General features: G+C 49.0%; 1 protein-coding gene across 3 annotated transcripts in view; it reads left to right on the plus strand.

The window, feature by feature from the left end:
* The window catches only part of LOC109883144 (constitutive coactivator of PPAR-gamma-like protein 1 homolog), a 73,610-nt gene that overhangs the window by 42,758 nt on the left and 9,405 nt on the right, over window positions 1-21,447 (plus strand). Inside the window, exons 13-16 of one of the 3 annotated variants that reach the window (XM_031825868.1) lie at window positions 3,401-3,610; window positions 7,262-7,439; window positions 16,067-16,223; window positions 19,900-20,017. In XM_031825868.1, coding sequence (XP_031681728.1) covers window positions 3,401-3,610; window positions 7,262-7,439; window positions 16,067-16,223; window positions 19,900-20,017 — 663 coding nt within the window. The remainder of the gene's footprint in view (window positions 1-3,400; window positions 3,611-7,261; window positions 7,440-16,066; window positions 16,224-19,899; window positions 20,018-21,447) is intronic. The other 2 variants (XM_031825869.1, XM_031825870.1) reach the window with 2 other exon arrangements.

Genomic DNA, 21,447 nt, shown 5'->3' on the forward strand with positions numbered 1-21,447 from the left:
GGAATGGGCTGAGTGTCGGCAGACTGGGGGAATGGGCTGTGACCTCTCTGCTTGCAGTGCTTTGCTCTGTGGAATGCTGTTATTGGGGGTTACTACTGTAGTGGGGGGTTCCTACTGGGGGGGTTACTACTGTAGTGGGGGGTTCCTACTGGGGGGGTTACTACTGTAGTGGGGGGTTACTACTGGGGGGGTTACTACTGTAGTGGGGGGGTTACTACTGGGGGGGTTACTACTGTAGTGGGGGGTTACTACTGTAGTGGGGGGTTCCTACTGGGGGGGTTACTACTGTAGTGGGGGGTTACTACTGTAGTGGGGGGTTACTACTGGGGGGGTTACTACTGTAGTGGGGGGTTACTACTGGGGGGGTTACTACTGTAGTGGGGGGTTACTACTGGGGGGTTACTACTGTAGTAGTCCCTACTGGGGAGTTTTTCCTAGCCACCGTGCTTCTACACCTGCATTGCTTGCTGTTTGGGGTTTTAGGCTGGGTTTCTGTACAGCACTTTGAGATATCAGCTGATGTACCAAGGGCTATATAAATACATTTGATTTGATTTGGAGGGTTACTACTGTAGTGGGGGGGTTACTACTGGGGGGGTTACTACTGTAGTGGGGGGGGGGGTTACTACTGTAGTGGGGGGTTACTACTGTACTGGGGGGGTTACTACTGTACTGGGGGGGTTACTACTGTACTGGGGGGGTTACTACTGTACTGGGGGGGTTTACTACTGTAGTGGGGGTTTACTACTGTAGTGGGGGTTTACTACTGGGGGGGTTACTACTGTACTGGGGGGGTTACTACTGTACTGGGGGGGTTACTACTGTAGTGGGGGGGTTACTACTGTAGTGGGGGGTTACTACTGTAGTGGGGGGGTTACTACTGTAGTGGGGGGTTACAACTGTAGTGGGGGGTTACTACTGTAGTGGGGGGTTACTACTGTGGGGTTACTACTGTAGTGGGGGGTTACTACTGTAGTGGGGGGGTTACTACTGGGGGGTTACTACTGTAGTGGGGGGGTTTACTACTGGGGGGGTTACTACTGGGGGTGGTTACTACTGTAGTGGGGGGGTTACTACTGGGGGGGTTACTACTGTAGTTGGGGGGGGGGTTACTACTGTAGTGGGTGGTTACTACTGGGGGGGTTACTACTGTAGTGGGGGGTTGCTACTGGGGGGGTTACTACTGTAGTGGGGGGTTACTACTGTAGTGGGGGGGTTAATCAAATCAAATCAAATCAAATTTATTTATATAGCCCTTCGTACATCAGCTGATATCTCAAAGTGCTGTACAGAAACCCAGCCTAAAACCCCAAACAGCAAGCAATGCAGGTGTAGAAGCACGGTGGCTAGGAAAAACTCCCTAGAAAGGCCAATACCTAGGAAGAAACCTAGAGAGGAACCAGGCTATGTGGGGTGGCCAGTCCTCTTCTGGCTGTGCCGGGTGGAGATTATAACAGAACATGGTCAAGATGTTCAATGTTCATAAATGACCAGCATGGTCGAATAATAATAAGGCAGAACAGTTGAAACTAGAGCAGCAGCACAGTCAGGTGGAAGTTGAAACTGGAGCAGCAGCATGGCCAGGTAGACTGGGGCCAGCAAGGAGTCATCATGTCAGGTAGTCCTGGGGCATGGTCCTAGGGCTCAGGTCAGTTGAAACTGGAACAGCAGCATGGCCAGGTGGACTGGGGACAGCAAGGAGTCATCATGTCAGGTAGTCCTGGGGCATGGTCCTAGGGCTCAGGTCCTCCGAGAGAGAGAAAGAAAGAGAGAAGGAGAGAATTAGAGAACGCACACTTAGATTCACACAGGACACCGAATAGGACAGGAGAAGTACTCCAGATATAACAAACTGACCCTAGCCCCCCGACACATAAACTACTGCAGCATAAATACTGGAGGCTGAGACAGGAGGGGTCAGGAGACACTGTGGCCCCATCCGAGGACACCCCCGGACAGGGCCAAACAGGAAGGATATAACCCCACCCACTTTGCCAAAGCACAGCCCCCACACCACCAACTTACCATCCTGAGACAAGGCTGAGTATAGCCCACAAAGGGTTACTACTGTAGTGGGGGGTTACTACTGTAGTGGGGGGTTACTACTGTAGTGGGGGGTTACTACTGTAGTGGGGGGTTACTACTGTAGTGGGGGGTTACTACTGTAGTGGGGGGTTACTACTGTAGTGGGGGGTTACTACTGTAGTGGGGGGTTACTACTGTAGTGGGGGGGTTACTACTGTAGTGTGGGGTTACTACTGTAGTGGGGGGGTTACTACTGTAGTGGGGGGTTACTACTGTAGTGGGGGGTTAGTACTGTAGTGGGAGGGTTACTACTGTAGTGGGGGGTTACCACTGTAGTGGGAGGGTTACTACTGTAGTGGGGGGGTTACTACTCTAGTGGGGGGGTTACTACTGTACTGGGGGGGTTACTACTGTAGTGGGGGGGTTACTACTGTAGTGGGGGGGTTACTACTGTACTGGGGGGGTTACTACTGGAGTGGGGGGTTACTACTGTAGTGGGGGGGTTACTACTGTGGGGTTACTATTGTAGTGGGGGGGTTACTACTGTAGTGGGGGGGTTACTACTGTAGTGGGGGGTGTTACTACGGGGGGGTTACTACTGTAGTGGGGGGTGTTACTACTGGGGGGTTACTACTGTAGTGGGGGGTATTACTACTGGGGGGTTACTACTGTAGTGGGGGGTGTTACTACTGGGGGGTTACTACTGTAGTGGGGGGTTACTACTGTAGTGGGGGGGGTTACTACTGTAGTGGGGGGTTACTACTGGGGGGTTACTACTGTAGTGGGGGGGTTCCTACTGGGGGGTTACTACTGTAGTGGGGGGGTTACTACTGGAGGGTTACTACTGTAGTGGGGGGTTACTACTGTAGTGGGGGGTTACTACTGTAGTGGGGGCGTTACTACTGGGGGGTTACTACTGGGGGGTTACTACTGTAGTGTGGGGGTTACTACTGTAGTGGGGGGGTTACTACTGGGGGGTTACTACTGTAGTGGGGGGTTACTACTGTGTGGGGGGTTACTACTGTAGTGGGGGGTTACTACTGTAGTGGGGGGTTACTACTGTAGTGGGGGGGGGTTACTACTGTAGTGGGGGGGGTTACTACTGGGGGGTTACTACTGTAGTGGGGGGGTTACTACTGGGGGGTTACTACTGTAGTGGGGGGGTTACTACTGGGGGGTTACTACTGTAGTCACGAGTGTATCCTAGGAGTAGTTCCGGTAACTTGCCCTTATTCCCAGGGTTTCTCCTCAATTTCTTGCTTATTCCCTCCTGATAACAGGAATCTGACTGTCAGGATTTCTGGAAAAGCGGTGGACTTTGGGAAACACTATTCCTGTCACTGTGAGTTGTTCTCTAACTTGTCTCTCCCTGTAGATTGATAATCTGGACCCCCGCGGCGTGCAGCTGGCTGCTCTGTTCATGAGCGGCGTGGACATGGCCTTATTGGCCAACGACGTGTGTGGCCAGCCAATCCCCTGGGAGCACTGCTGCCCATGGATGTACTTTGACGGCAAGCTGCTGCAGAGCAAACTGATCCGGGCCATTCGGGACAAGGCCCCGCTCATCGACCTCTGTGACGGTCAGGTATCTACACAGAGACAAACCTAGTACAATTCTAGTCTAGCGTCTTTAACCTAGACCAGTACTATTCTAATCTAGCATCTTTAACCTAGACCAGTACTATTCTAGTCTCGCATCTTTAACCTAGACCAGTACTATTCTAGTCTCGCATCTTTAACCTAGACCAGTACTATTCTAGTCTAGCGTCTTTAACCTAGACCAGTACTATTCTAGTCTCGCATCTTTAACCTAGACCAGTACTATTCTAGTCTCGCATCTTTAACCTAGACCAGTACTATTCTAGTCTAGCATCTTTAACCTAGACCAGTACTATTCTAGTCTAGCATCTTTAACCTAGACCAGTACTATTCTAGTCTCGCATCTTTAACCTAGACCAGTACTATTCTAGTCTAGCATCTTTAACCTAGACCAGTACTATTTTAGTCTAGCATCTTTAACCTAGACCAGTACTATTCTAGTCTAGCATCTTTAACCTAGACCAGTACTATTCTAGTCTCGCATCTTTAACCTAGACCAGTACTATTCTAGTCTAGCATCTTTAACCTAGACCAGTACTATTCTAGTCTAGCATCTTTAACCTAGACCAGTACTATTCTAGTCTAGCATCTTTAACCTAGACCAGTACTATTCTAGTCTCGCATCTTTAACCTAGACCAGTACTATTCTAGTCTAGCATCTTTAACCTAAACCAGTACTATTTTAGTCTAGCATCTTTAACCTAGACCAGTACTATTCTAGTCTCGCATCTTTAACCTAGACCAGTACTATTCTAGTCTAGCATCTTTAACCTAGACCAGTACTATTCTAGTCTAGCATCTTTAACCTAGACCAGTACTATTCTAGTCTCGCATCTTTAACCTAGACCAGTACTATTCTAGTCTCGCATCTTTAACCTAGACCAGTACTATTCTAGTCTCGCATCTTTAACCTAGACCAGTACTATTCTAGTCTCGCATCTTTAACCTAGACCAGTACTATTCTAGTCTTGCATCTTTAACCTAGACCAGTACTATTCTAGTCTAGCATCTTTAACCTAGACCAGTACTATTTTAGTCTAGCATCTTTAACCTAGACAGTACTATTTTAGTCTAGCATCTTTAACCTAGACCAGTACTATTCTAGTCTAGCATCTTTAACCTAGACCAGTACTATTCTAGTCTAGCATCTTTAACCTAGACCAGTACTATTCTAGTCTAGCATCTTTAACCTAGACCAGTACTATTCTAGTCTAGCATCTTTAACCTAGACCAGTACTATTCTAGTCTAGCATCTTTAACCTAGACCAGTACTATTCTAGTCTAGCATCTTTAACCTAGACCAGTACTATTCTAGTCTAGCATCTTTAACCTAGACCAGTACTATTCTAGTCTAGCATCTTTAACCTAGACCAGTACTATTCTAGTCTAGCATCTTTAACCTAGACCAGTACTATTCTAGTCTAGCATCTTTAACCTAGACCAGTACTATTCTAGTCTAGCATCTTTAACCTAGACCAGTACTATTCTAGTCTAGCATCTTTAACCTAGACCAGTACTATTCTAGTCTAGCATCTTTAACCTAGACCAGTACTATTCTAGTCTAGCATCTTTAACCTAGACCAGTACTATTCTAGTCTAGCATCTTTAACCTAGACCAGTACTATTCTAGTCTCGCATCTTTAACCTAGACCAGTACTATTCTAGTCTAGCATCTTTAACCTAGACCAGTACTATTCTAGTCTAGCATCTTTAACCTAGACCAGTACTATTCTAGTCTCGCATCTTTAACCTAGACCAGTACTATTCTAGTCTAGCATCTTTAACCTAGACCAGTACTATTCTAGTCTCGCATCTTTAACCTAGACCAGTACTATTCTAGTCTCGCATCTTTAACCTAGACCAGTACTATTCTAGTCTAGCATCTTTAACCTAGACCAGTACTATTCTAGTCTAGCATCTTTAACCTAGACCAGTACTATTCTAGTCTAGCATCTTTAACCTAGACCAGTACTATTCTAGTCTAGCATCTTTAACCTAGACCAGTACTATTCTAGTCTAGCATCTTTAACCTAGACCAGTACTATTCTAGTCTAGCATCTTTAACCTAGACCAGTACTATTCTAGTCTAGCATCTTTAACCTAGACCAGTACTATTCTAGTCTAGCATCTTTAACCTAGACCAGTACTATTCTAGTCTAGCATCTTTAACCTAGACCAGTACTATTCTAGTCTAGCATCTTTAACCTAGACCAGTACTATTCTAGTCTAGCATCTTTAACCTAGACCAGTACTATTCTAGTCTAGCATCTTTAACCTAGACCAGTACTATTCTAGTCTAGCATCTTTAACCTAGACCAGTACTATTCTAGTCTAGCATCTTTAACCTAGACCAGTACTATTCTAGTCTAGCATCTTTAACCTAGACAGTACTATTCTAGTCTAGCATCTTTAACCTAAACCAGTACTATTCTAGTCTAGCATCTTTAACCTAGACCAGTACTATTCTAGTCTAGCATCTTTAACCTAGACCAGTACTATTCTAGTCTAGCATCTTTAACCTAGACCAGTACTATTCTAGTCTAGCATCTTTAACCTAGACCAGTACTATTCTAGTCTAGCATCTTTAACCTAGACCAGTACTATTCTAGTCTAGCATCTTTAACCTAGACCAGTACTATTCTAGTCTAGCATCTTTAACCTAGACCAGTACTATTCTAGTCTAGCATCTTTAACCTAGACCAGTACTATTTTAGTCTAGCATCTTTAACCTAGACCAGTACTATTCTAGTCTAGCATCTTTAACCTAGACAGTACTATTCTAGTCTAGCATCTTTAACCTAGACCAGTACTATTCTAGTCTAGCATCTTTAACCTAGACCAGTACTATTCTAGTCTAGCATCTTTAACCTAGACCAGTACTATTCTAGTCTAGCATCTTTAACCTAGACCAGTACTATTCTAGTCTAGCATCTTTAACCTAGACCAGTACTATTCTAGTCTAGCATCTTTAACCTAGACCAGTACTATTCTAGTCTAGCATCTTTAACCTAGACCAGTACTATTCTAGTCTAGCATCTTTAACCTAGACCAGTACTATTCTAGTCTAGCATCTTTAACCTAGACCAGTACTATTCTAGTCTAGCATCTTTAACCTAGACCAGTACTATTCTAGTCTAGCATCTTTAACCTAGACCAGTCAGTAAACTCATAATTTCCAGTACTTATCATATGACTGTGTGTTGCAGTTGCATAGAAAATCTTTCTCAAACCCGTCTTCGGGGACACCAACAGTTATTCCTAAACGAGCACACCTGATTCACCTTGTCAACTTATTCTCAAGGCCTTAACTACTGGAGTCAGGTGTGGTAGTTCAGGCCCTGAGGAGAGCTTTGATAAACCATTAACTTCAATCATCCACCTCTCTCTGTGTGTCCCCCCTCCTCTCTCTGTGTGTCCCCCCTCCTCTCTCTGTGTGTCCCCCCTCCTCTCTCTCTGTGTCCCCCCTCCTCTCTCTCTGTGTCCCCCCTCCTCTCTCTCTGTGTCCCCCCTCCTCTCTCTCTCTCTGTCCCCCCTCTCTCTCTGTGTCCCCCCTCCTCTCTCTCTGTGTCCCCCCTCCTCTCTCTCTGTGTCCCCCCTCCTCTCTCTCTCTCTGTCCCCCCTCTCTGTCTGTCCCCAGGTGGATCAGGTGAACAAGGTGAAGAAAATGCGTCAGAGCATCCTGGAGGGGCTTAACTTCTCGCCACCTCCCCCCCCCCACCCCCACGCCATGCCTTTCTACCCCCCAGGGGGGGCCTTCTACCCCCCACCCCACATGATGCCACTGCAGGGCAGGAGCAGGAGCATGGGCATGCCTCGTAAGAGACCAATCATTGATACTACTTTCACAGATTGTAGTGTACAGTCGTGGCCAAAAGTTTTGAGAATGACAGAAATTCAAATTTTCACAAAGTCCGCTGCCTCAGTGTCTTTAGATATTTTTGTCAGATGTCACTATGGAATACTGAAGTATAATTACAAGCATTTCATAAGTGTCAAAGGCTTTTATTGACAATTACATGAAGTTGATGCAAAGAGTCAATATTTGCAGTGTTGACCCTTCTTTTTCAAGACCTCTGCAATCCGCCCTGGCATGCTGTCAATTAACTTCTGGGACACATCCTGACTGATGGCAGCCCATTCTTGCATAATCAATGCTTGGAGTTTGTCAGAATTTGAGGGTTTATGTTTGTCCACCCGCCTCTTGAGGATTGACCACAAGTTCTCAATGGGATTAAGGTCGGGGGAGTTTCCTGGCCATGGACCCAAAATATTTATGTTTTGTTCCCCGAGCCACTTAGATATCACTTTTGCCTTATGGCAAGGTGCTCCATCATGCTGGAAAAGGCATTGTTCATCACCACACTGTTCCTCAAAACTGTTGGCCACGACTGTACAGAGACCAGTATGTAGGGCTCTGCACCGTGGGGAGAGCGTTATGGTACAGAGACCGGTATGTAGGGCTCTGCACCGTGGGGAGAGCGTTATGGTACAGAGACCAGTATGTAGGGCTCTGCACCGTGGGGAGAGCGTTATGGTACAGAGACCAGTATGTAGGGCTCTGCACCGTGGGGAGAGCATTATGGTACAGAGACCAGTATGTAGGGCTCTGCACCGTGGGGAGAGCGTTATGGTACAGAGACCAGTATGTAGGGCTCTGCACCGTGGGGAGAGCGTTATGGTACAGAGACCAGTATGTAGGGCTCTGCACCGTGGGGAGAGCATTATGGTACAGAGACCAGTATGTAGGGCTCTGCACCGTGGGGAGAGCGTTATGGTACAGAGACCAGTATGTAGGGCTCTGCACCGTGGGGAGAGCGTTATGGTACAGAGACCAGTATGTAGGGCTCTGCACCGTGGGGAGAGCATTATGGTACAGAGACCAGTATGTAGGGCTCTGCACCGTGGGGAGAGCGTTATGGTACAGAGACCAGTATGTAGGGCTCTGCACCGTGGGGAGAGCGTTATGGTACAGAGACCAGTATGTAGGGCTCTGCACCGTGGGGAGAGCATTATGGTACAGAGACCAGTATGTAGGGCTCTGCACCGTGGGGAGAGCGTTATGGTACAGAGACCAGTATGTAGGGCTCTGCACCGTGGGGAGAGCGTTATGGTCGTCTTCAAATCAAATGTATTTATGAAGCCCTTCGTACATCAGCTGATATCTCAAAGTGCTGTACATAAACCCAGCCTAAAACCCCAAACAGCAAGCAATGCAGGTGTAGAAGCACGGTGGCTAGGAAAAACTCCCTAGAAATGCCAAAAACTAGGAAGAAACCTAGAGAGGAACCAGGCTATGTGGGGTGGCCAGTCCTCTTCTGGCTGTGCCAGGTGGAGATTATAACAGAACATGGCCAAGATGTTCAAATGTTCATAAATTACCAGCATGGTCCAATAATAATAAGGCAGAACAGTTGAAACTGGAGCAGCAGCACGGCCAGGTGGACTGGGGACAGCAAGGAGTCATCATGTCAGGTAGTCCTGAGGCATGGTCCTAGGGCTCAGGTCCTCCGAGAGAGAGAAAGAAAGAGAGAAAGAGAGAATTAGAGAGAGCATACTTAAATTCACACAGGACACCGGATAGGACAGAAGAAGTACTCCAGATATAACAAACTGACCCTAGCCCCCCGACACATAAACTACTGCAGCATAAATACTGGAGGCTGAGACAGGAGGGGTCTTGGCCAGTGTTATGGTCGACCTGGCCAGTGTTATGGTCGTCTTGGCCAGTGTTTAGTGTTATGGTCGACCTGGCCAGTGTTATGGTCGCCTTGGCGGGGGTGTTTGGGTCGTCCTGGCCAGTGTTATGGTCGACCTGGCCAGTGTTATGGTCGACCTGGCCAGTGTTATGGTCGACCTGGCCAGTGTTATGGTCGACCTGGCCAGTGTTATGGTCGACCTGGCCAGTGTTATGGTCGACCTGGCCAGTGTTATGGTCGACCTGGCCAGTGTTTAGTGTTATGGTCGTCTTGGCCAGTGTTATGGTCGTCCTGGCCAGTGTTATGGTCGACCTGGCCAGTGTTATGGTCGTCCTGGCCAGTGTTTAGTGTTATGGTCGTCCTGGCCAGTGTTATGGTCATCCTGGCCAGTGTTATGGTCGTCCTGACCAGTGTTATGGTCGTCCTGGCCAGTGTTATGGTCGTCCTGGCCAGTGTTATGGTCGACCTGGCCAGTGTTTAGTGTTATGGTCGTCCTGGCCAGTGTTTAGTGTTATGGTCGTCCTGGCCAGTGTTTAGTGTTATGGTCGACCTGGCCAGTGTTATGGTCGTCCTGGCCAGTGTTTAGTGTTATGGTCGTCCTGGCCAGTGTTATGGTCGACCTGGCCAGTGTTTAGTGTTATGGTCGTCCTGGCCAGTGTTTAGTGTTATGGTCGTCCTGGCCAGTGTTATGGTCGACCTGGCCAGTGTTTAGTGTTATGGTCGACCTGGCCAGTGTTTAGTGTTATGGTCGTCCTGGCCAGTGTTTAGTGTTATGGTCGTCCTGGCCAGTGTTATGGTCGTCCTGGCCAGTGTTTAGTGTTATGGTCGTCCTGGCCAGTGTTATGGTCGACCTGGCCAGTGTTTAGTGTTATGGTCGTCCTGGCCAGTGTTTAGTGTTATGGTCGTCCTGGCCAGTGTTTAGTGTTATGCCTAGGAAGAAAACTAGGAAGAAACCTAGAGAGGAACCAGGCTATGTGGGGTGGCCAGTCCTCTTCTGGCTGTGCCAGGTGGAGATTATAACAGAACATGGCCAAGATGTTCAAATGTTCATAAATTACCAGCATGGTCCAATAATAATAAGGCAGAACAGTTGAAACTGGAGCAGCAGCACGGCCAGGTGGACTGGGGACAGCAAGGAGTCATCATGTCAGGTAGTCCTGAGGCATGGTCCTAGGGCTCAGGTCCTCCGAGAGAGAGAAAGAAAGAGAGAAAGAGAGAATTAGAGAGAGCATACTTAAATTCACACAGGACACCGGATAGGACAGAAGAAGTACTCCAGATATAACAAACTGACCCTAGCCCCCCGACACATAAACTACTGCAGCATAAATACTGGAGGCTGAGACAGGAGGGGTCTTGGCCAGTGTTATGGTCGACCTGGCCAGTGTTATGGTCGTCTTGGCCAGTGTTTAGTGTTATGGTCGACCTGGCCAGTGTTATGGTCGCCTTGGCGGGGGTGTTTGGGTCGTCTTGGCCAGTGTTATGGTCGTCCTGGCCAGTGTTATGGTCGACCTGGCCAGTGTTATGGTCGACCTGGCCAGTGTTATGGTCGACCTGGCCAGTGTTATGGTCGACCTGGCCAGTGTTATGGTCGACCTGGCCAGTGTTATGGTCGACCTGGCCAGTGTTATGGTCGACCTGGCCAGTGTTATGGTCGTCCTGGCCAGTGTTATGGTCGACCTGGCCAGTGTTTAGTGTTATGGTCGTCTTGGCCAGTGTTATGGTCGTCCTGGCCAGTGTTATGGTCGTCCTGGCCAGTGTTATGGTCGACCTGGCCAGTGTTATGGTTGTCCTGGCCAGTGTTTAGTGTTATGGTCGTCCTGGCCAGTGTTTAGTGTTATGGTCGTCTTGGCCAGTGTTATGGTCGACCTGGCCAGTGTTATGGTCGTCCTGGCCAGTGTTATGGTCGTCCTGGCCAGTGTTATGGTCGTCCTGGCCAGTGTTATGGTCGTCCTGGCCAGTGTTATGGTCGTCCTGACCAGTGTTATGGTCGTCCTGGCCAGTGTTATGGTCGTCCTGGCCAGTGTTATGGTCGACCTGGCCAGTGTTTAGTGTTATGGTCGTCCTGGCCAGTGTTTAGTGTTATGGTCGTCCTGGCCAGTGTTATGGTCGACCTGGCCAGTGTTTAGTGTTATGGTCGACCTGGCCAGTGTTATGGTCGACCTGGCCAGTGTTTAGTGTTATGGTCGACCTGGCCAGTGTTTAGTGTTATGGTCGACCTGGCCAGTGTTATGGTCGTCCTGGCCAGTGTTTAGTGTTATGGTCGTCCTGGCCAGTGTTATGGTCGACCTGGCCAGTGTTTAGTGTTATGGTCGTCCTGGCCAGTGTTTAGTGTTATGGTCGTCCTGGCCAGTGTTATGGTCGACCTGGCCAGTGTTTAGTGTTATGGTCGTCCTGGCCAGTGTTTAGTGTTATGGTCTTCCTGGCCAGTGTTTAGTGTTATGGTCGTCCTGGCCAGTGTTTAGTGTTATGGTCGACCTGGCCAGTGTTTAGTGTTATGGTCGACCTGGCCAGTGTTTAGTGTTATGGTCGTCCTGGCCAGTGTTTAGTGTTATGGTCGTCCTGGCCAGTGTTTAGTGTTATGGTCGTCCTGGCCAGTGTTATGGTCGTCCTGGCCAGTGTTTAGTGTTATGGTCGTCCTGGCCAGTGTTTAGTGTTATGGTCGTCCTGGCCAGTGTTTAGTGTTATGGTCGTCCTGGCCAGTGTTTAGTGTTATGGTCGTCCTGGCCAGTGTTTAATGTTATGGTCGTCCTGGCCAGTGTTTAGTGTTATGGTCGACCTGGCCAGTGTTTAGTGTTATGGTCGTCCTGGCCAGTGTTTAGTGTTATGGTCGTCCTGGCCAGTGTTTAGTGTTATGGTCGTCCTGGCCAGTGTTTAGTGTTATGGTCGTCCTGGCCAGTGTTATGGTCGTCCTGGCCAGTGTTATGGTCGTCCTGGCCAGTGTTATGGTCGACCTGGCCAGTGTTATGGTCGTCCTGGCCAGTGTTATGGTCGTCCTGGCCAGTGTTATGGTCGTCCTGGCCAGTGTTATGGTCGTCCTGGCCAGTGTTATGGTCGTCCTGGCCAGTGTTTAGTGTTATGGTCGACCTGGCCAGTGTTATGGTCGTCCTGGCCAGTGTTATGGTCGTCCTGGCCAGTGTTATGGTCGTCCTGGCCAGTGTTATGGTCCTCCTGGCCAGTGTTATGGTCGTCCTGGCCAGTGTTTAGTGTTATGGTCGTCCTGGCCAGTGTTTAGTGTTATGGTCGTCCTGGCCAGTGTTATGGTCGACCTGGCCAGTGTTATGGTCGTCCTGGCCAGTGTTTAGTGTTATGGTCGACCTGGCCAGTGTTATGGTCGACCTGGCCAGTGTTATGGTCGACCTGGCCAGTGTTATGGTCGTCCTGGCCAGTGTTATGGTCGTCCTGGCCAGTGTTTAGTGTTATGGTCGTCCTGGCCAGTGTTATGGTCGTCCTGGCCAGTGTTATGGTCCTCCTGGCCAGTGTTATGGTCGTCCTGGCCAGTGTTATGGTCGTCCTGGCCAGTGTTATGGTCCTCCTGGCCAGTGTTATGGTCGACCTGGCCAGTGTTATGGTCCTCCTGGCCAGTGTTATGGTCCTCCTGGCCAGTGTTATGGTCCTCCTGGCCAGTGTTATGGTCGTCCTGGCCAGTGTTATGGTCGTCCTGGCCAGTGTTTAGTGTTATGGTCGACCTGGCCAGTGTTATGGTCGTCCTGGCCAGTGTTATGGTCGTCCTGGCCAGTGTTCAGTGTTATGGTCGTCCTGGCCAGTGTTATGGTCGTCCTGGCCAGTGTTATGGTCCTCCTGGCCAGTGTTTAGTGTTATGGTCCTCCTGGACAGTGTTATGGTCGTCCTGGCCAGTGTTATGGTCCTCCTGGCCAGTGTTATGGTCGTCCTGGCCAGTGTTTAGTGTTATGGTCCTCCTGGACAGTGTTATGGTCGTCCTGGCCAGTGTTATGGTCGTCCTGGCCAGTGTTTAGTGTTATGGTCGACCTGGCCAGTGTTTAGTGTTATGGTCGTCCTGGCCAGTGTTTAGTGTTATGGTCGTCCTGGCCAGTGTTTAGTGTTATGGTCGTCCTGGCCAGTGTTTAGTGTTATGGTCGTCCTGGCCAGTGTTATGGTCGTCCTGGCCAGTGTTATGGTCGTCCTGGCCAGTGTTATGGTCGTCCTGGCCAGTGTTATGGTCGACCTGGCCAGTGTTATGGTCGTCCTGGCCAGTGTTATGGTCGTCCTGGCCAGTGTTATGGTCGTCCTGGCCAGTGTTATGGTCGTCCTGGCCAGTGTTATGGTCGTCCTGGCCAGTGTTATGGTCGTCCTGGCCAGTGTTTAGTGTTATGGTCGACCTGGCCAGTGTTATGGTCGTCCTGGCCAGTGTTATGGTCGTCCTGGCCAGTGTTATGGTCGTCCTGGCCAGTGTTTAGTGTTATGGTCGTCCTGGCCAGTGTTATGGTCGACCTGGCCAGTGTTATGGTCGTCCTGGCCAGTGTTATGGTCGTCCTGGCCAGTGTTTAGTGTTATGGTCGACCTGGCCAGTGTTATGGTCGACCTGGCCAGTGTTATGGTCGACCTGGCCAGTGTTATGGTCGTCCTGGCCAGTGTTATGGTCGTCCTGGCCAGTGTTTAGTGTTATGGTCGTCCTGGCCAGTGTTATGGTCGTCCTGGCCAGTGTTATGGTCCTCCTGGCCAGTGTTATGGTCGTCCTGGCCAGTGTTATGGTCCTCCTGGCCAGTGTTATGGTCGACCTGGCCAGTGTTATGGTCGACCTGGCCAGTGTTATGGTCCTCCTGGCCAGTGTTATGGTCCTCCTGGCCAGTGTTATGGTCCTCCTGGCCAGTGTTATGGTCGTCCTGGCCAGTGTTATGGTCGTCCTGGCCAGTGTTATGGTCGTCCTGGCCAGTGTTTAGTGTTATGGTCGACCTGGCCAGTGTTATGGTCGTCCTGGCCAGTGTTCAGTGTTATGGTCGTCCTGGCCAGTGTTATGGTCGTCCTGGCCAGTGTTATGGTCCTCCTGGCCAGTGTTATGGTCGTCCTGGCCAGTGTTATGGTCGTCCTGGCCAGTGTTTAGTGTTATGGTCGACCTGGCCAGTGTTATGGTCGACCTGGCCAGTGTTATGGTCGACCTGGCCAGTGTTATGGTCGTCCTGGCCAGTGTTATGGTCGTCCTGGCCAGTGTTTAGTGTTATGGTCGTCCTGGCCAGTGTTATGGTCGTCCTGGCCAGTGTTATGGTCCTCCTGGCCAGTGTTATGGTCGTCCTGGCCAGTGTTATGGTCCTCCTGGCCAGTGTTATGGTCGACCTGGCCAGTGTTATGGTCGACCTGGCCAGTGTTATGGTCCTCCTGGCCAGTGTTATGGTCCTCCTGGCCAGTGTTATGGTCCTCCTGGCCAGTGTTATGGTCGTCCTGGCCAGTGTTATGGTCGTCCTGGCCAGTGTTATGGTCGTCCTGGCCAGTGTTTAGTGTTATGGTCGACCTGGCCAGTGTTATGGTCGTCCTGGCCAGTGTTCAGTGTTATGGTCGTCCTGGCCAGTGTTATGGTCGTCCTGGCCAGTGTTATGGTCCTCCTGGCCAGTGTTTAGTGTTATGGTCCTCCTGGACAGTGTTATGGTCGTCCTGGCCAGTGTTATGGTCCTCCTGGCCAGTGTTATGGTCGTCCTGGCCAGTGTTTAGTGTTATGGTCCTCCTGGACAGTGTTATGGTCGTCCTGGCCAGTGTTATGGTCGTCCTGGCCAGTGTTTAGTGTTATGGTCCTCCTGGCCAGTGTTTGTTTTGATGTAGTAGATACTATATAAATATTATTTATTTATAAATTATACTGAAAAAAATATGAACTTTCTATCAAATGTTGTGAACAACACACCGGGTTCCACTCCTCAACCACACCGGGTTCCACTCCTCAACCACACCGGGTTCCACTCCTCAACCACACCGGGTTCCACTCCTCAACCACACCGGGTTCCACTCCTCAACCACACCGGGTTCCACTCCTCAACCACACCGGGTTCCACTCCTAAACCACACCGGGTTCCACTCCTCAACCACACCGGGTTCCACTCCTCAACCACACCGGGTTCCACTCCTCAACCACACCGGGTTCCACTCCTCAACCACACCGGGTTCCACTCCTCAACCACACCGGGTTCCACTCCACAACCACACCGGGTTCCACTCCTCAACCACACCGGGTTCCACTCCTCAACCACACCGGGTTCCACTCCTCAACCACACCGGGTTCCACTCCTCAACCACACCGGGTTCCACTCCTCAACCACACCGGGTTCCACTCCTCAACCACACCGGGTTCCACTCCTCAACCACACCGGGTTCCACTCCAAATGTTGTGAACAAATGTGTCAACATCCCTGTTAGTGAGCATTTGTCCTTCGCCAAGATAATCCATCCACCTGACAGGTTTGGCATATCAAGAAGCTGATTAAACAGCATGATCATTACTGAGGAGTATTTCTGTCTGTCATAAAGCCCTTCTGTGAGGGAAAAACTCATTCTGATTGGCTGGACCTTGCTCCCAAGTGGGCTGCACCCCTGCCCAGTCATGTGAAATCCATAGATGTATATAAATTGACTGATTTCCTGTAACTCAGTAAAATATTTGATATTGTCGCATGTTTATATTTGTGTTCAGTATAAGTACAGGTTTTCTTCACCATGAAGACGGATCAGTATTATACTCGGGTTGCTCTTAACTTTCTTAGAAGTTTTATTTCACAACCTCTGTGTGTGTGTCCCTACTGTTGGTCCGTGGTCTGCAGGTCTGCCAAGCATGTCCAGCCAGGGCGGGAAGCTGGAGATAGCAGGCACGGTGGTGGGCCAGTGGGCTGGCATCAGACGGGGCCGAGGCAGAGGAGGCTTCCCCATCCAGGTGGTCTCTGTCGGGGGACCAAACAGAGGGTAAGAGGTCGTACAATAGGTTTTGGAGTGATTCTTATGTTGATGATGTAAAGAATAGTTGTTGGTCCGTGGTGTATAATGAGGAGCAAACAGACGCTGTTGGTCCGTGGTGTGTAATGAGGAGCAACCAGACGCTGCTGGTCCGTGGTGTGTAATGAGGAGCAACCAGACGCTGCTGGTCCGTGGTGTGTAATGAGGAGCAACCAGACGCTGCTGGTCTGTGGTGTGTAATGAGGAGCAACCAGACGCTGCTGGTCTGTGGTGTGTAATGAGGAGCAACCAGACGCTGCTAGTCTGTGGTGTGTAATGAGGAGCAACCAGACGCTGCTGGTCTGTGGTGTGTAATGAGGAGCAACCAGACGCTGCTGGTCTGTGGTGTGTAATGAGGAGCAACCAGACGCTGCTAGTCTGTGGTGTGTAATGAGGAGCAACCAGATGCTGCACTGGACACATTAATGAAATGTCTTATTCCAGTTACTAATTACCCATTAAGAAAACGACTGTAAAACCAGTTAAATCCCTGTGGATTGATGAGGAATTTAAACATGGTATGGTTGAGATGGATGAGGCCAAAGGAACGGCGAAAAAGTCTGGCTGCACATCCGATTGGCAAACGTACTGCAAGTTGAGAAATCATGTGACTAAACTGAATTAAAAAGAAGAAACTACACTATGAAACAAAGATAAATTACATAAAGAATGATATTAAAAAGCTTTAGAGCACCTCAAATGAAATTTTGGGCAAAAAGGCAAACTCAGCTCCCTCATTCATTGAATCAGATGGCTCATTCATCACAAAACCCCACTGATATTGCCAGCTACTTTAATATTTTTTTTCATTGGCAAGATTATCAAACTTAAACATGACAGCAACAAACGCTGACACTACACATCCAAGTACACACTTCCAGTCAAAGGTTTGGACACACCTACTCATTCAAGGGTTTTCTTTATTTTGACTATTTTCTACATTGTCGAATAATAGTGAAGGCATCAAAACGATGAAGTAACCCATATGGAATCATGTAGTAACCAACAAAAAGTGTTAAACAAATCTAAATGTATTTTATATTTGAGGTTCCTCAAAGTAGCCACCCTTTGCCTTTGACGATATTGCCACGTCTTCAATTTAAGTCGACTAGAAAGTGTCTCCCTCAGGCCTGGAGGGAAGCAAAACTTATTTTTGTTATGGTCAGATTTGCCAAATGGAAGGCGAGGGAGAGCTTTGTAAGCGTTTCTGTGTGTGGAGTAAAGCTGGTCGAGAGTTGTTGTTTTTTCCCCCTCTTGTTGCAGATTTAACATGCTGGTAGAAATGAGGTTAAACTGATTTGAGTTTCCCGGCATTTAAAATCAGTGCAACAGACACACTACATTGTAATATTGTTGTATGGAGGTATTGTACATTATGTGGTGTTTTATTTTTTGTTTTACATCTAATATAAAGGTCTTAATGTGTTCGTACTCCAGGAAGAGTAGCAGCTGCCTTGGCAGGAACTAATGAGGATCCATAATAAACCCCAGGAAGAGTAGCAGCTGCTTGGCAGGAACTAATGGGGATCCATAATAAACCCCAGGAAGAGTAGCAGCTGCTTGGCAGGAACTAATGGGGATCCATAATAAACCCCAGGAAGAGTAGCAGCTGCCTTGGCAGGAACTAATGGGGATCCATAATAAACCCCAGGAAGAGTAGCAGCTGCCTTGGCAGGAACTAATGAGGATCCATAATAAACCCCAGGAAGAGTAGCAGCTGCCTTGGCAGGAACTAATGGGGATCCATAATAAACCCCAGGAAGAGTATCTGCTGCCTTGGCAGGAACTAATGGGGATCCATAATAAACCCCAGGAAGAGTAGTTGCTGCCTTGGCAGGAACTAATGGGGATCCATAATAAACCCCAGGAAGAGTAGCTGCTGCCTTGGCAGAACCTAGTGGGTATCCATAATAAACCCCAGGAAGAGTAGCAGCTGCTTGGCAGGAACTAATGGGGATCCATAATAAACCCCAGGAAGAGTAGCAGCTGCTTGGCAGGAACTAATGGGGATCCTTAATAAACCCCAGGAAGAGTAGCAGCTGCTTGGCAGGAACTAATGGGGATCCATAATAAACCCCAGGAAGAGTAGCTGCTGCCTTGGCAGAACCTAGTGGGTATCCATAATAAACCCCAGGAATAGTAGCTGCTGCCTTGGCAGAACCTAGTGGGTATCCATAATAAACCCCAGGAAGAGTAGCTGCTGCCTTGGCAGGAACTAATGGGAATCCATAATAAACCCCAGGAAGAGTAGCTGCTGCCTTGGCAGGAACTAATGGGGATCCATAACAAACCCCAAGAAGAGTAGCTGCTGCCTTGGCAGGAACTAATGGGGATCCATAATAAACCCCAAGAAGAGTAGCTGCTGCCTTGGCAGGAACTAATGGGGATCCATAATAAACCCCAGGAAGAGTAGCTGCTGCCTTGGCAGGAACTAATGGGGATCCATAATAAACCCCAGGAAGAGTAGCTGCTGCCTTGGCAGGAACTAATGGGGATCCATAATAAACCCCAGGAAGAGTAGCTGCTGCCTTGACAGGAACTAATGGGGATCCATAATAAACCCCAGGAAGAGTAGCTGCTGCCTTGGCAGGAACTAATGGGGATCCATAATAAACCCCAGGAAGAGTAGCTGCTGCCTTGGCAGAACCTAGTGGGTATCCATAATAAACCCCAGGAAGAGTAGCTGCTGCCTTGGCAGAACCTAGTGGGTATCCATAATAAACCCCAGGAAGAGTAGCTGCTGCCTTGGCAGGAACTAATGGGAATCCATAATAAACCCCAGGAAGAGTAGCTGCTGCCTTGGCAGGAACTAATGGGAATCCATAATAAACCCCAGGAAGAGTAGCTGCTGCCTTGGCAGGAACTAATGGGGATCCACAATAAACCCCAGGAAGAGTAGCTGCTGCCTTGGCAGGAACTAATGGGGATCCATAATAAACCCCAGGAAGAGTAGCTGCTGCCTTGGCAGGAACTAATGGAGATCCATAATAAACCCCAGGAAGAGTAGCTGCTGCCTTGGCAGGAACTAATGGGGATCCATAATAAACCCCAGGAAGAGTAGCTGCTGCCTTGGCAGGAACTAATAGGGATCCATAATAAACCCCAGGAAGAGTAGCTGCTGCCTTGGCAGGAACTAATGGGGATCCACAATAAACCCCAGGAAGAGTAGCTGCTGCCTTGGCAGGAACTAATAGGGATCCATAATAAACCCCAGGAAGAGTAGCTGCTGCCTTGGCAGGAACTAATGGGGATCCATAATAAACCCCAGGAAGAGTAGCTGCTGCCTTGGCAGGAACTAATGGGGATCCATAATAAACCCCAGGAAGAGTAGCTGCTGCCTTGGCAGGAACTAATGGAGATCCATAATAAACCCCAGGAAGAGTAGCTGCTGCCTTGGCAGGAACTAATGGGGATCCATAATAAACCCCAGGAAGAGTAGCTGCTGCCTTGACAGGAACTAATGAGGATCCATAATAAACCCCAGGAAGAGTAGCTGCTGCCTTGGCAGGACCTAATGGGGATCCATAATAAATACAAATCCTTTTCTGTCTGTGGGGGCAGGGTAAGGGGCTGTCCACGGCTAAATCGTTGGATAAATGCTGTCTTTTACTGTCACATTTTTCTCAACTGGTTGTGTGCTCCCCAGACGTCTGCGGGGGGTGATCTCCACTCCTGTCATCAGGACCTTCGGTCGAGGAGCCAAATTCCCCCTCAGAGGCTTCAAGAGCCAGGGAACATACCAGGTGGGACATGGGACATACCAGGTGAGACAGGGGACATAGCAGGTGGGACAGGGGACATAGCAGGTGGGACAGGGGACATAGCAGGTGGGACAGGGGACATAGCAGGTGGGACAGGGGGCATAGCAGGTGGGACAGGGGACATACCAGGTGAGACAGGAGACATACCAGGTGAGACAGCAGTGAGACAGCTCATTGATGAGAGAGGCCGAGGAAGAATGACAAGAATCGTGCAAGCTAACAGGCGGGCCACAAACTGGCAAATGACTGAACAGCGGCACATCTCATCAGTCCTTGTCACGGGAGGGCTGTTGCAGCAGACAACCACACCGGGTTCCACTCCTGAACCACACCGGGTTCCACTCCTGAACCACACCGGGTTCCACTCCTGAACCACACCGGGTTCCACTCCGGAACCACACCGGGTTCCACTCCTATCAGCTAGAAGAAGCAGCTCCACCAACACTTGATAATTGAGGAGTGGAAAAACATTGCCTGGTCCAGAGGCAAAGGGGGTTCGGTCCTAGATGGGTCTACCTAATAAACTGTCCACTGAGTGTACACAATACAGAACTAAGCAGACATTTACAGAGAAATGACACAATAACAGAACTTGTCTGGGATTCGCTAGTGCTACACATCAAATGGTACATTATATAAGCTATCCTCAACAGGAATAAGACATGTTATGGTTTGATGAATTGATAACGCCCTCGAAGACTGTGTTTGGACGATATATTGGCACGGGTGTGTTAGGCCCGAAACGAAGTCGAACGTGCCGATGTATCCACCAAACACTGTCTTCAAGGGAGTTGTCACTATTATACCACGGGATACCAACATATTCTAATAATGATTGATGTATTTTAATTCAAAACGTCATACTATTTCCTCCTTCCACAAGACATAGTCCCGGAACAAAGCTAGGGTTGCTACCCGAGCCAGCCCAGTTGTTCAGTCTTTTTGTTCTGTGTCTATGGACGCGACCCAGTCGTTCAGTCTTTTTGTTCTGTATCTATGGACGCGACCCAGTCGTTCAGTCTTTTTGTTCTGTATCTATGGACGCGACCCAGTCGTTCAGTCTTTTTGTTCTGTATCTATGGACGCGACCCAGTCGTTCAGTCTTTTTGTTCTGTATCTATGGACGCGACCCAGTCTTTTTGTTCTGTGTCTATGGACGAGACCCAGTCGTTCAGTCTTTTTGTTCTGTATCTATGGACGCGACCCAGTCTTTTTGTTCTGTATCTATGGACCCGACCCAGTCGTTCAGTCGTTTGTTCCAGATGTTCCATTGCCAGACTGGCTGGTAACGTTCTCATCCCTTGCTAGCTAGCCAACTACAGCTAACTTAGTCACGTCAAGCAGTACAGACAGAATAACATCAGTAGCAGCATTTGTTTCATCTGTTTTCTAGTGACATTTAGTTGGATACATCCATAACAATAAGCTAATGA

This window comes from Oncorhynchus kisutch, linkage group LG5 (assembly GCF_002021735.2).
Source record: "Oncorhynchus kisutch isolate 150728-3 linkage group LG5, Okis_V2, whole genome shotgun sequence".
In the NCBI taxonomy this organism is placed as follows: Eukaryota; Metazoa; Chordata; class Actinopteri; order Salmoniformes; family Salmonidae; genus Oncorhynchus; species Oncorhynchus kisutch.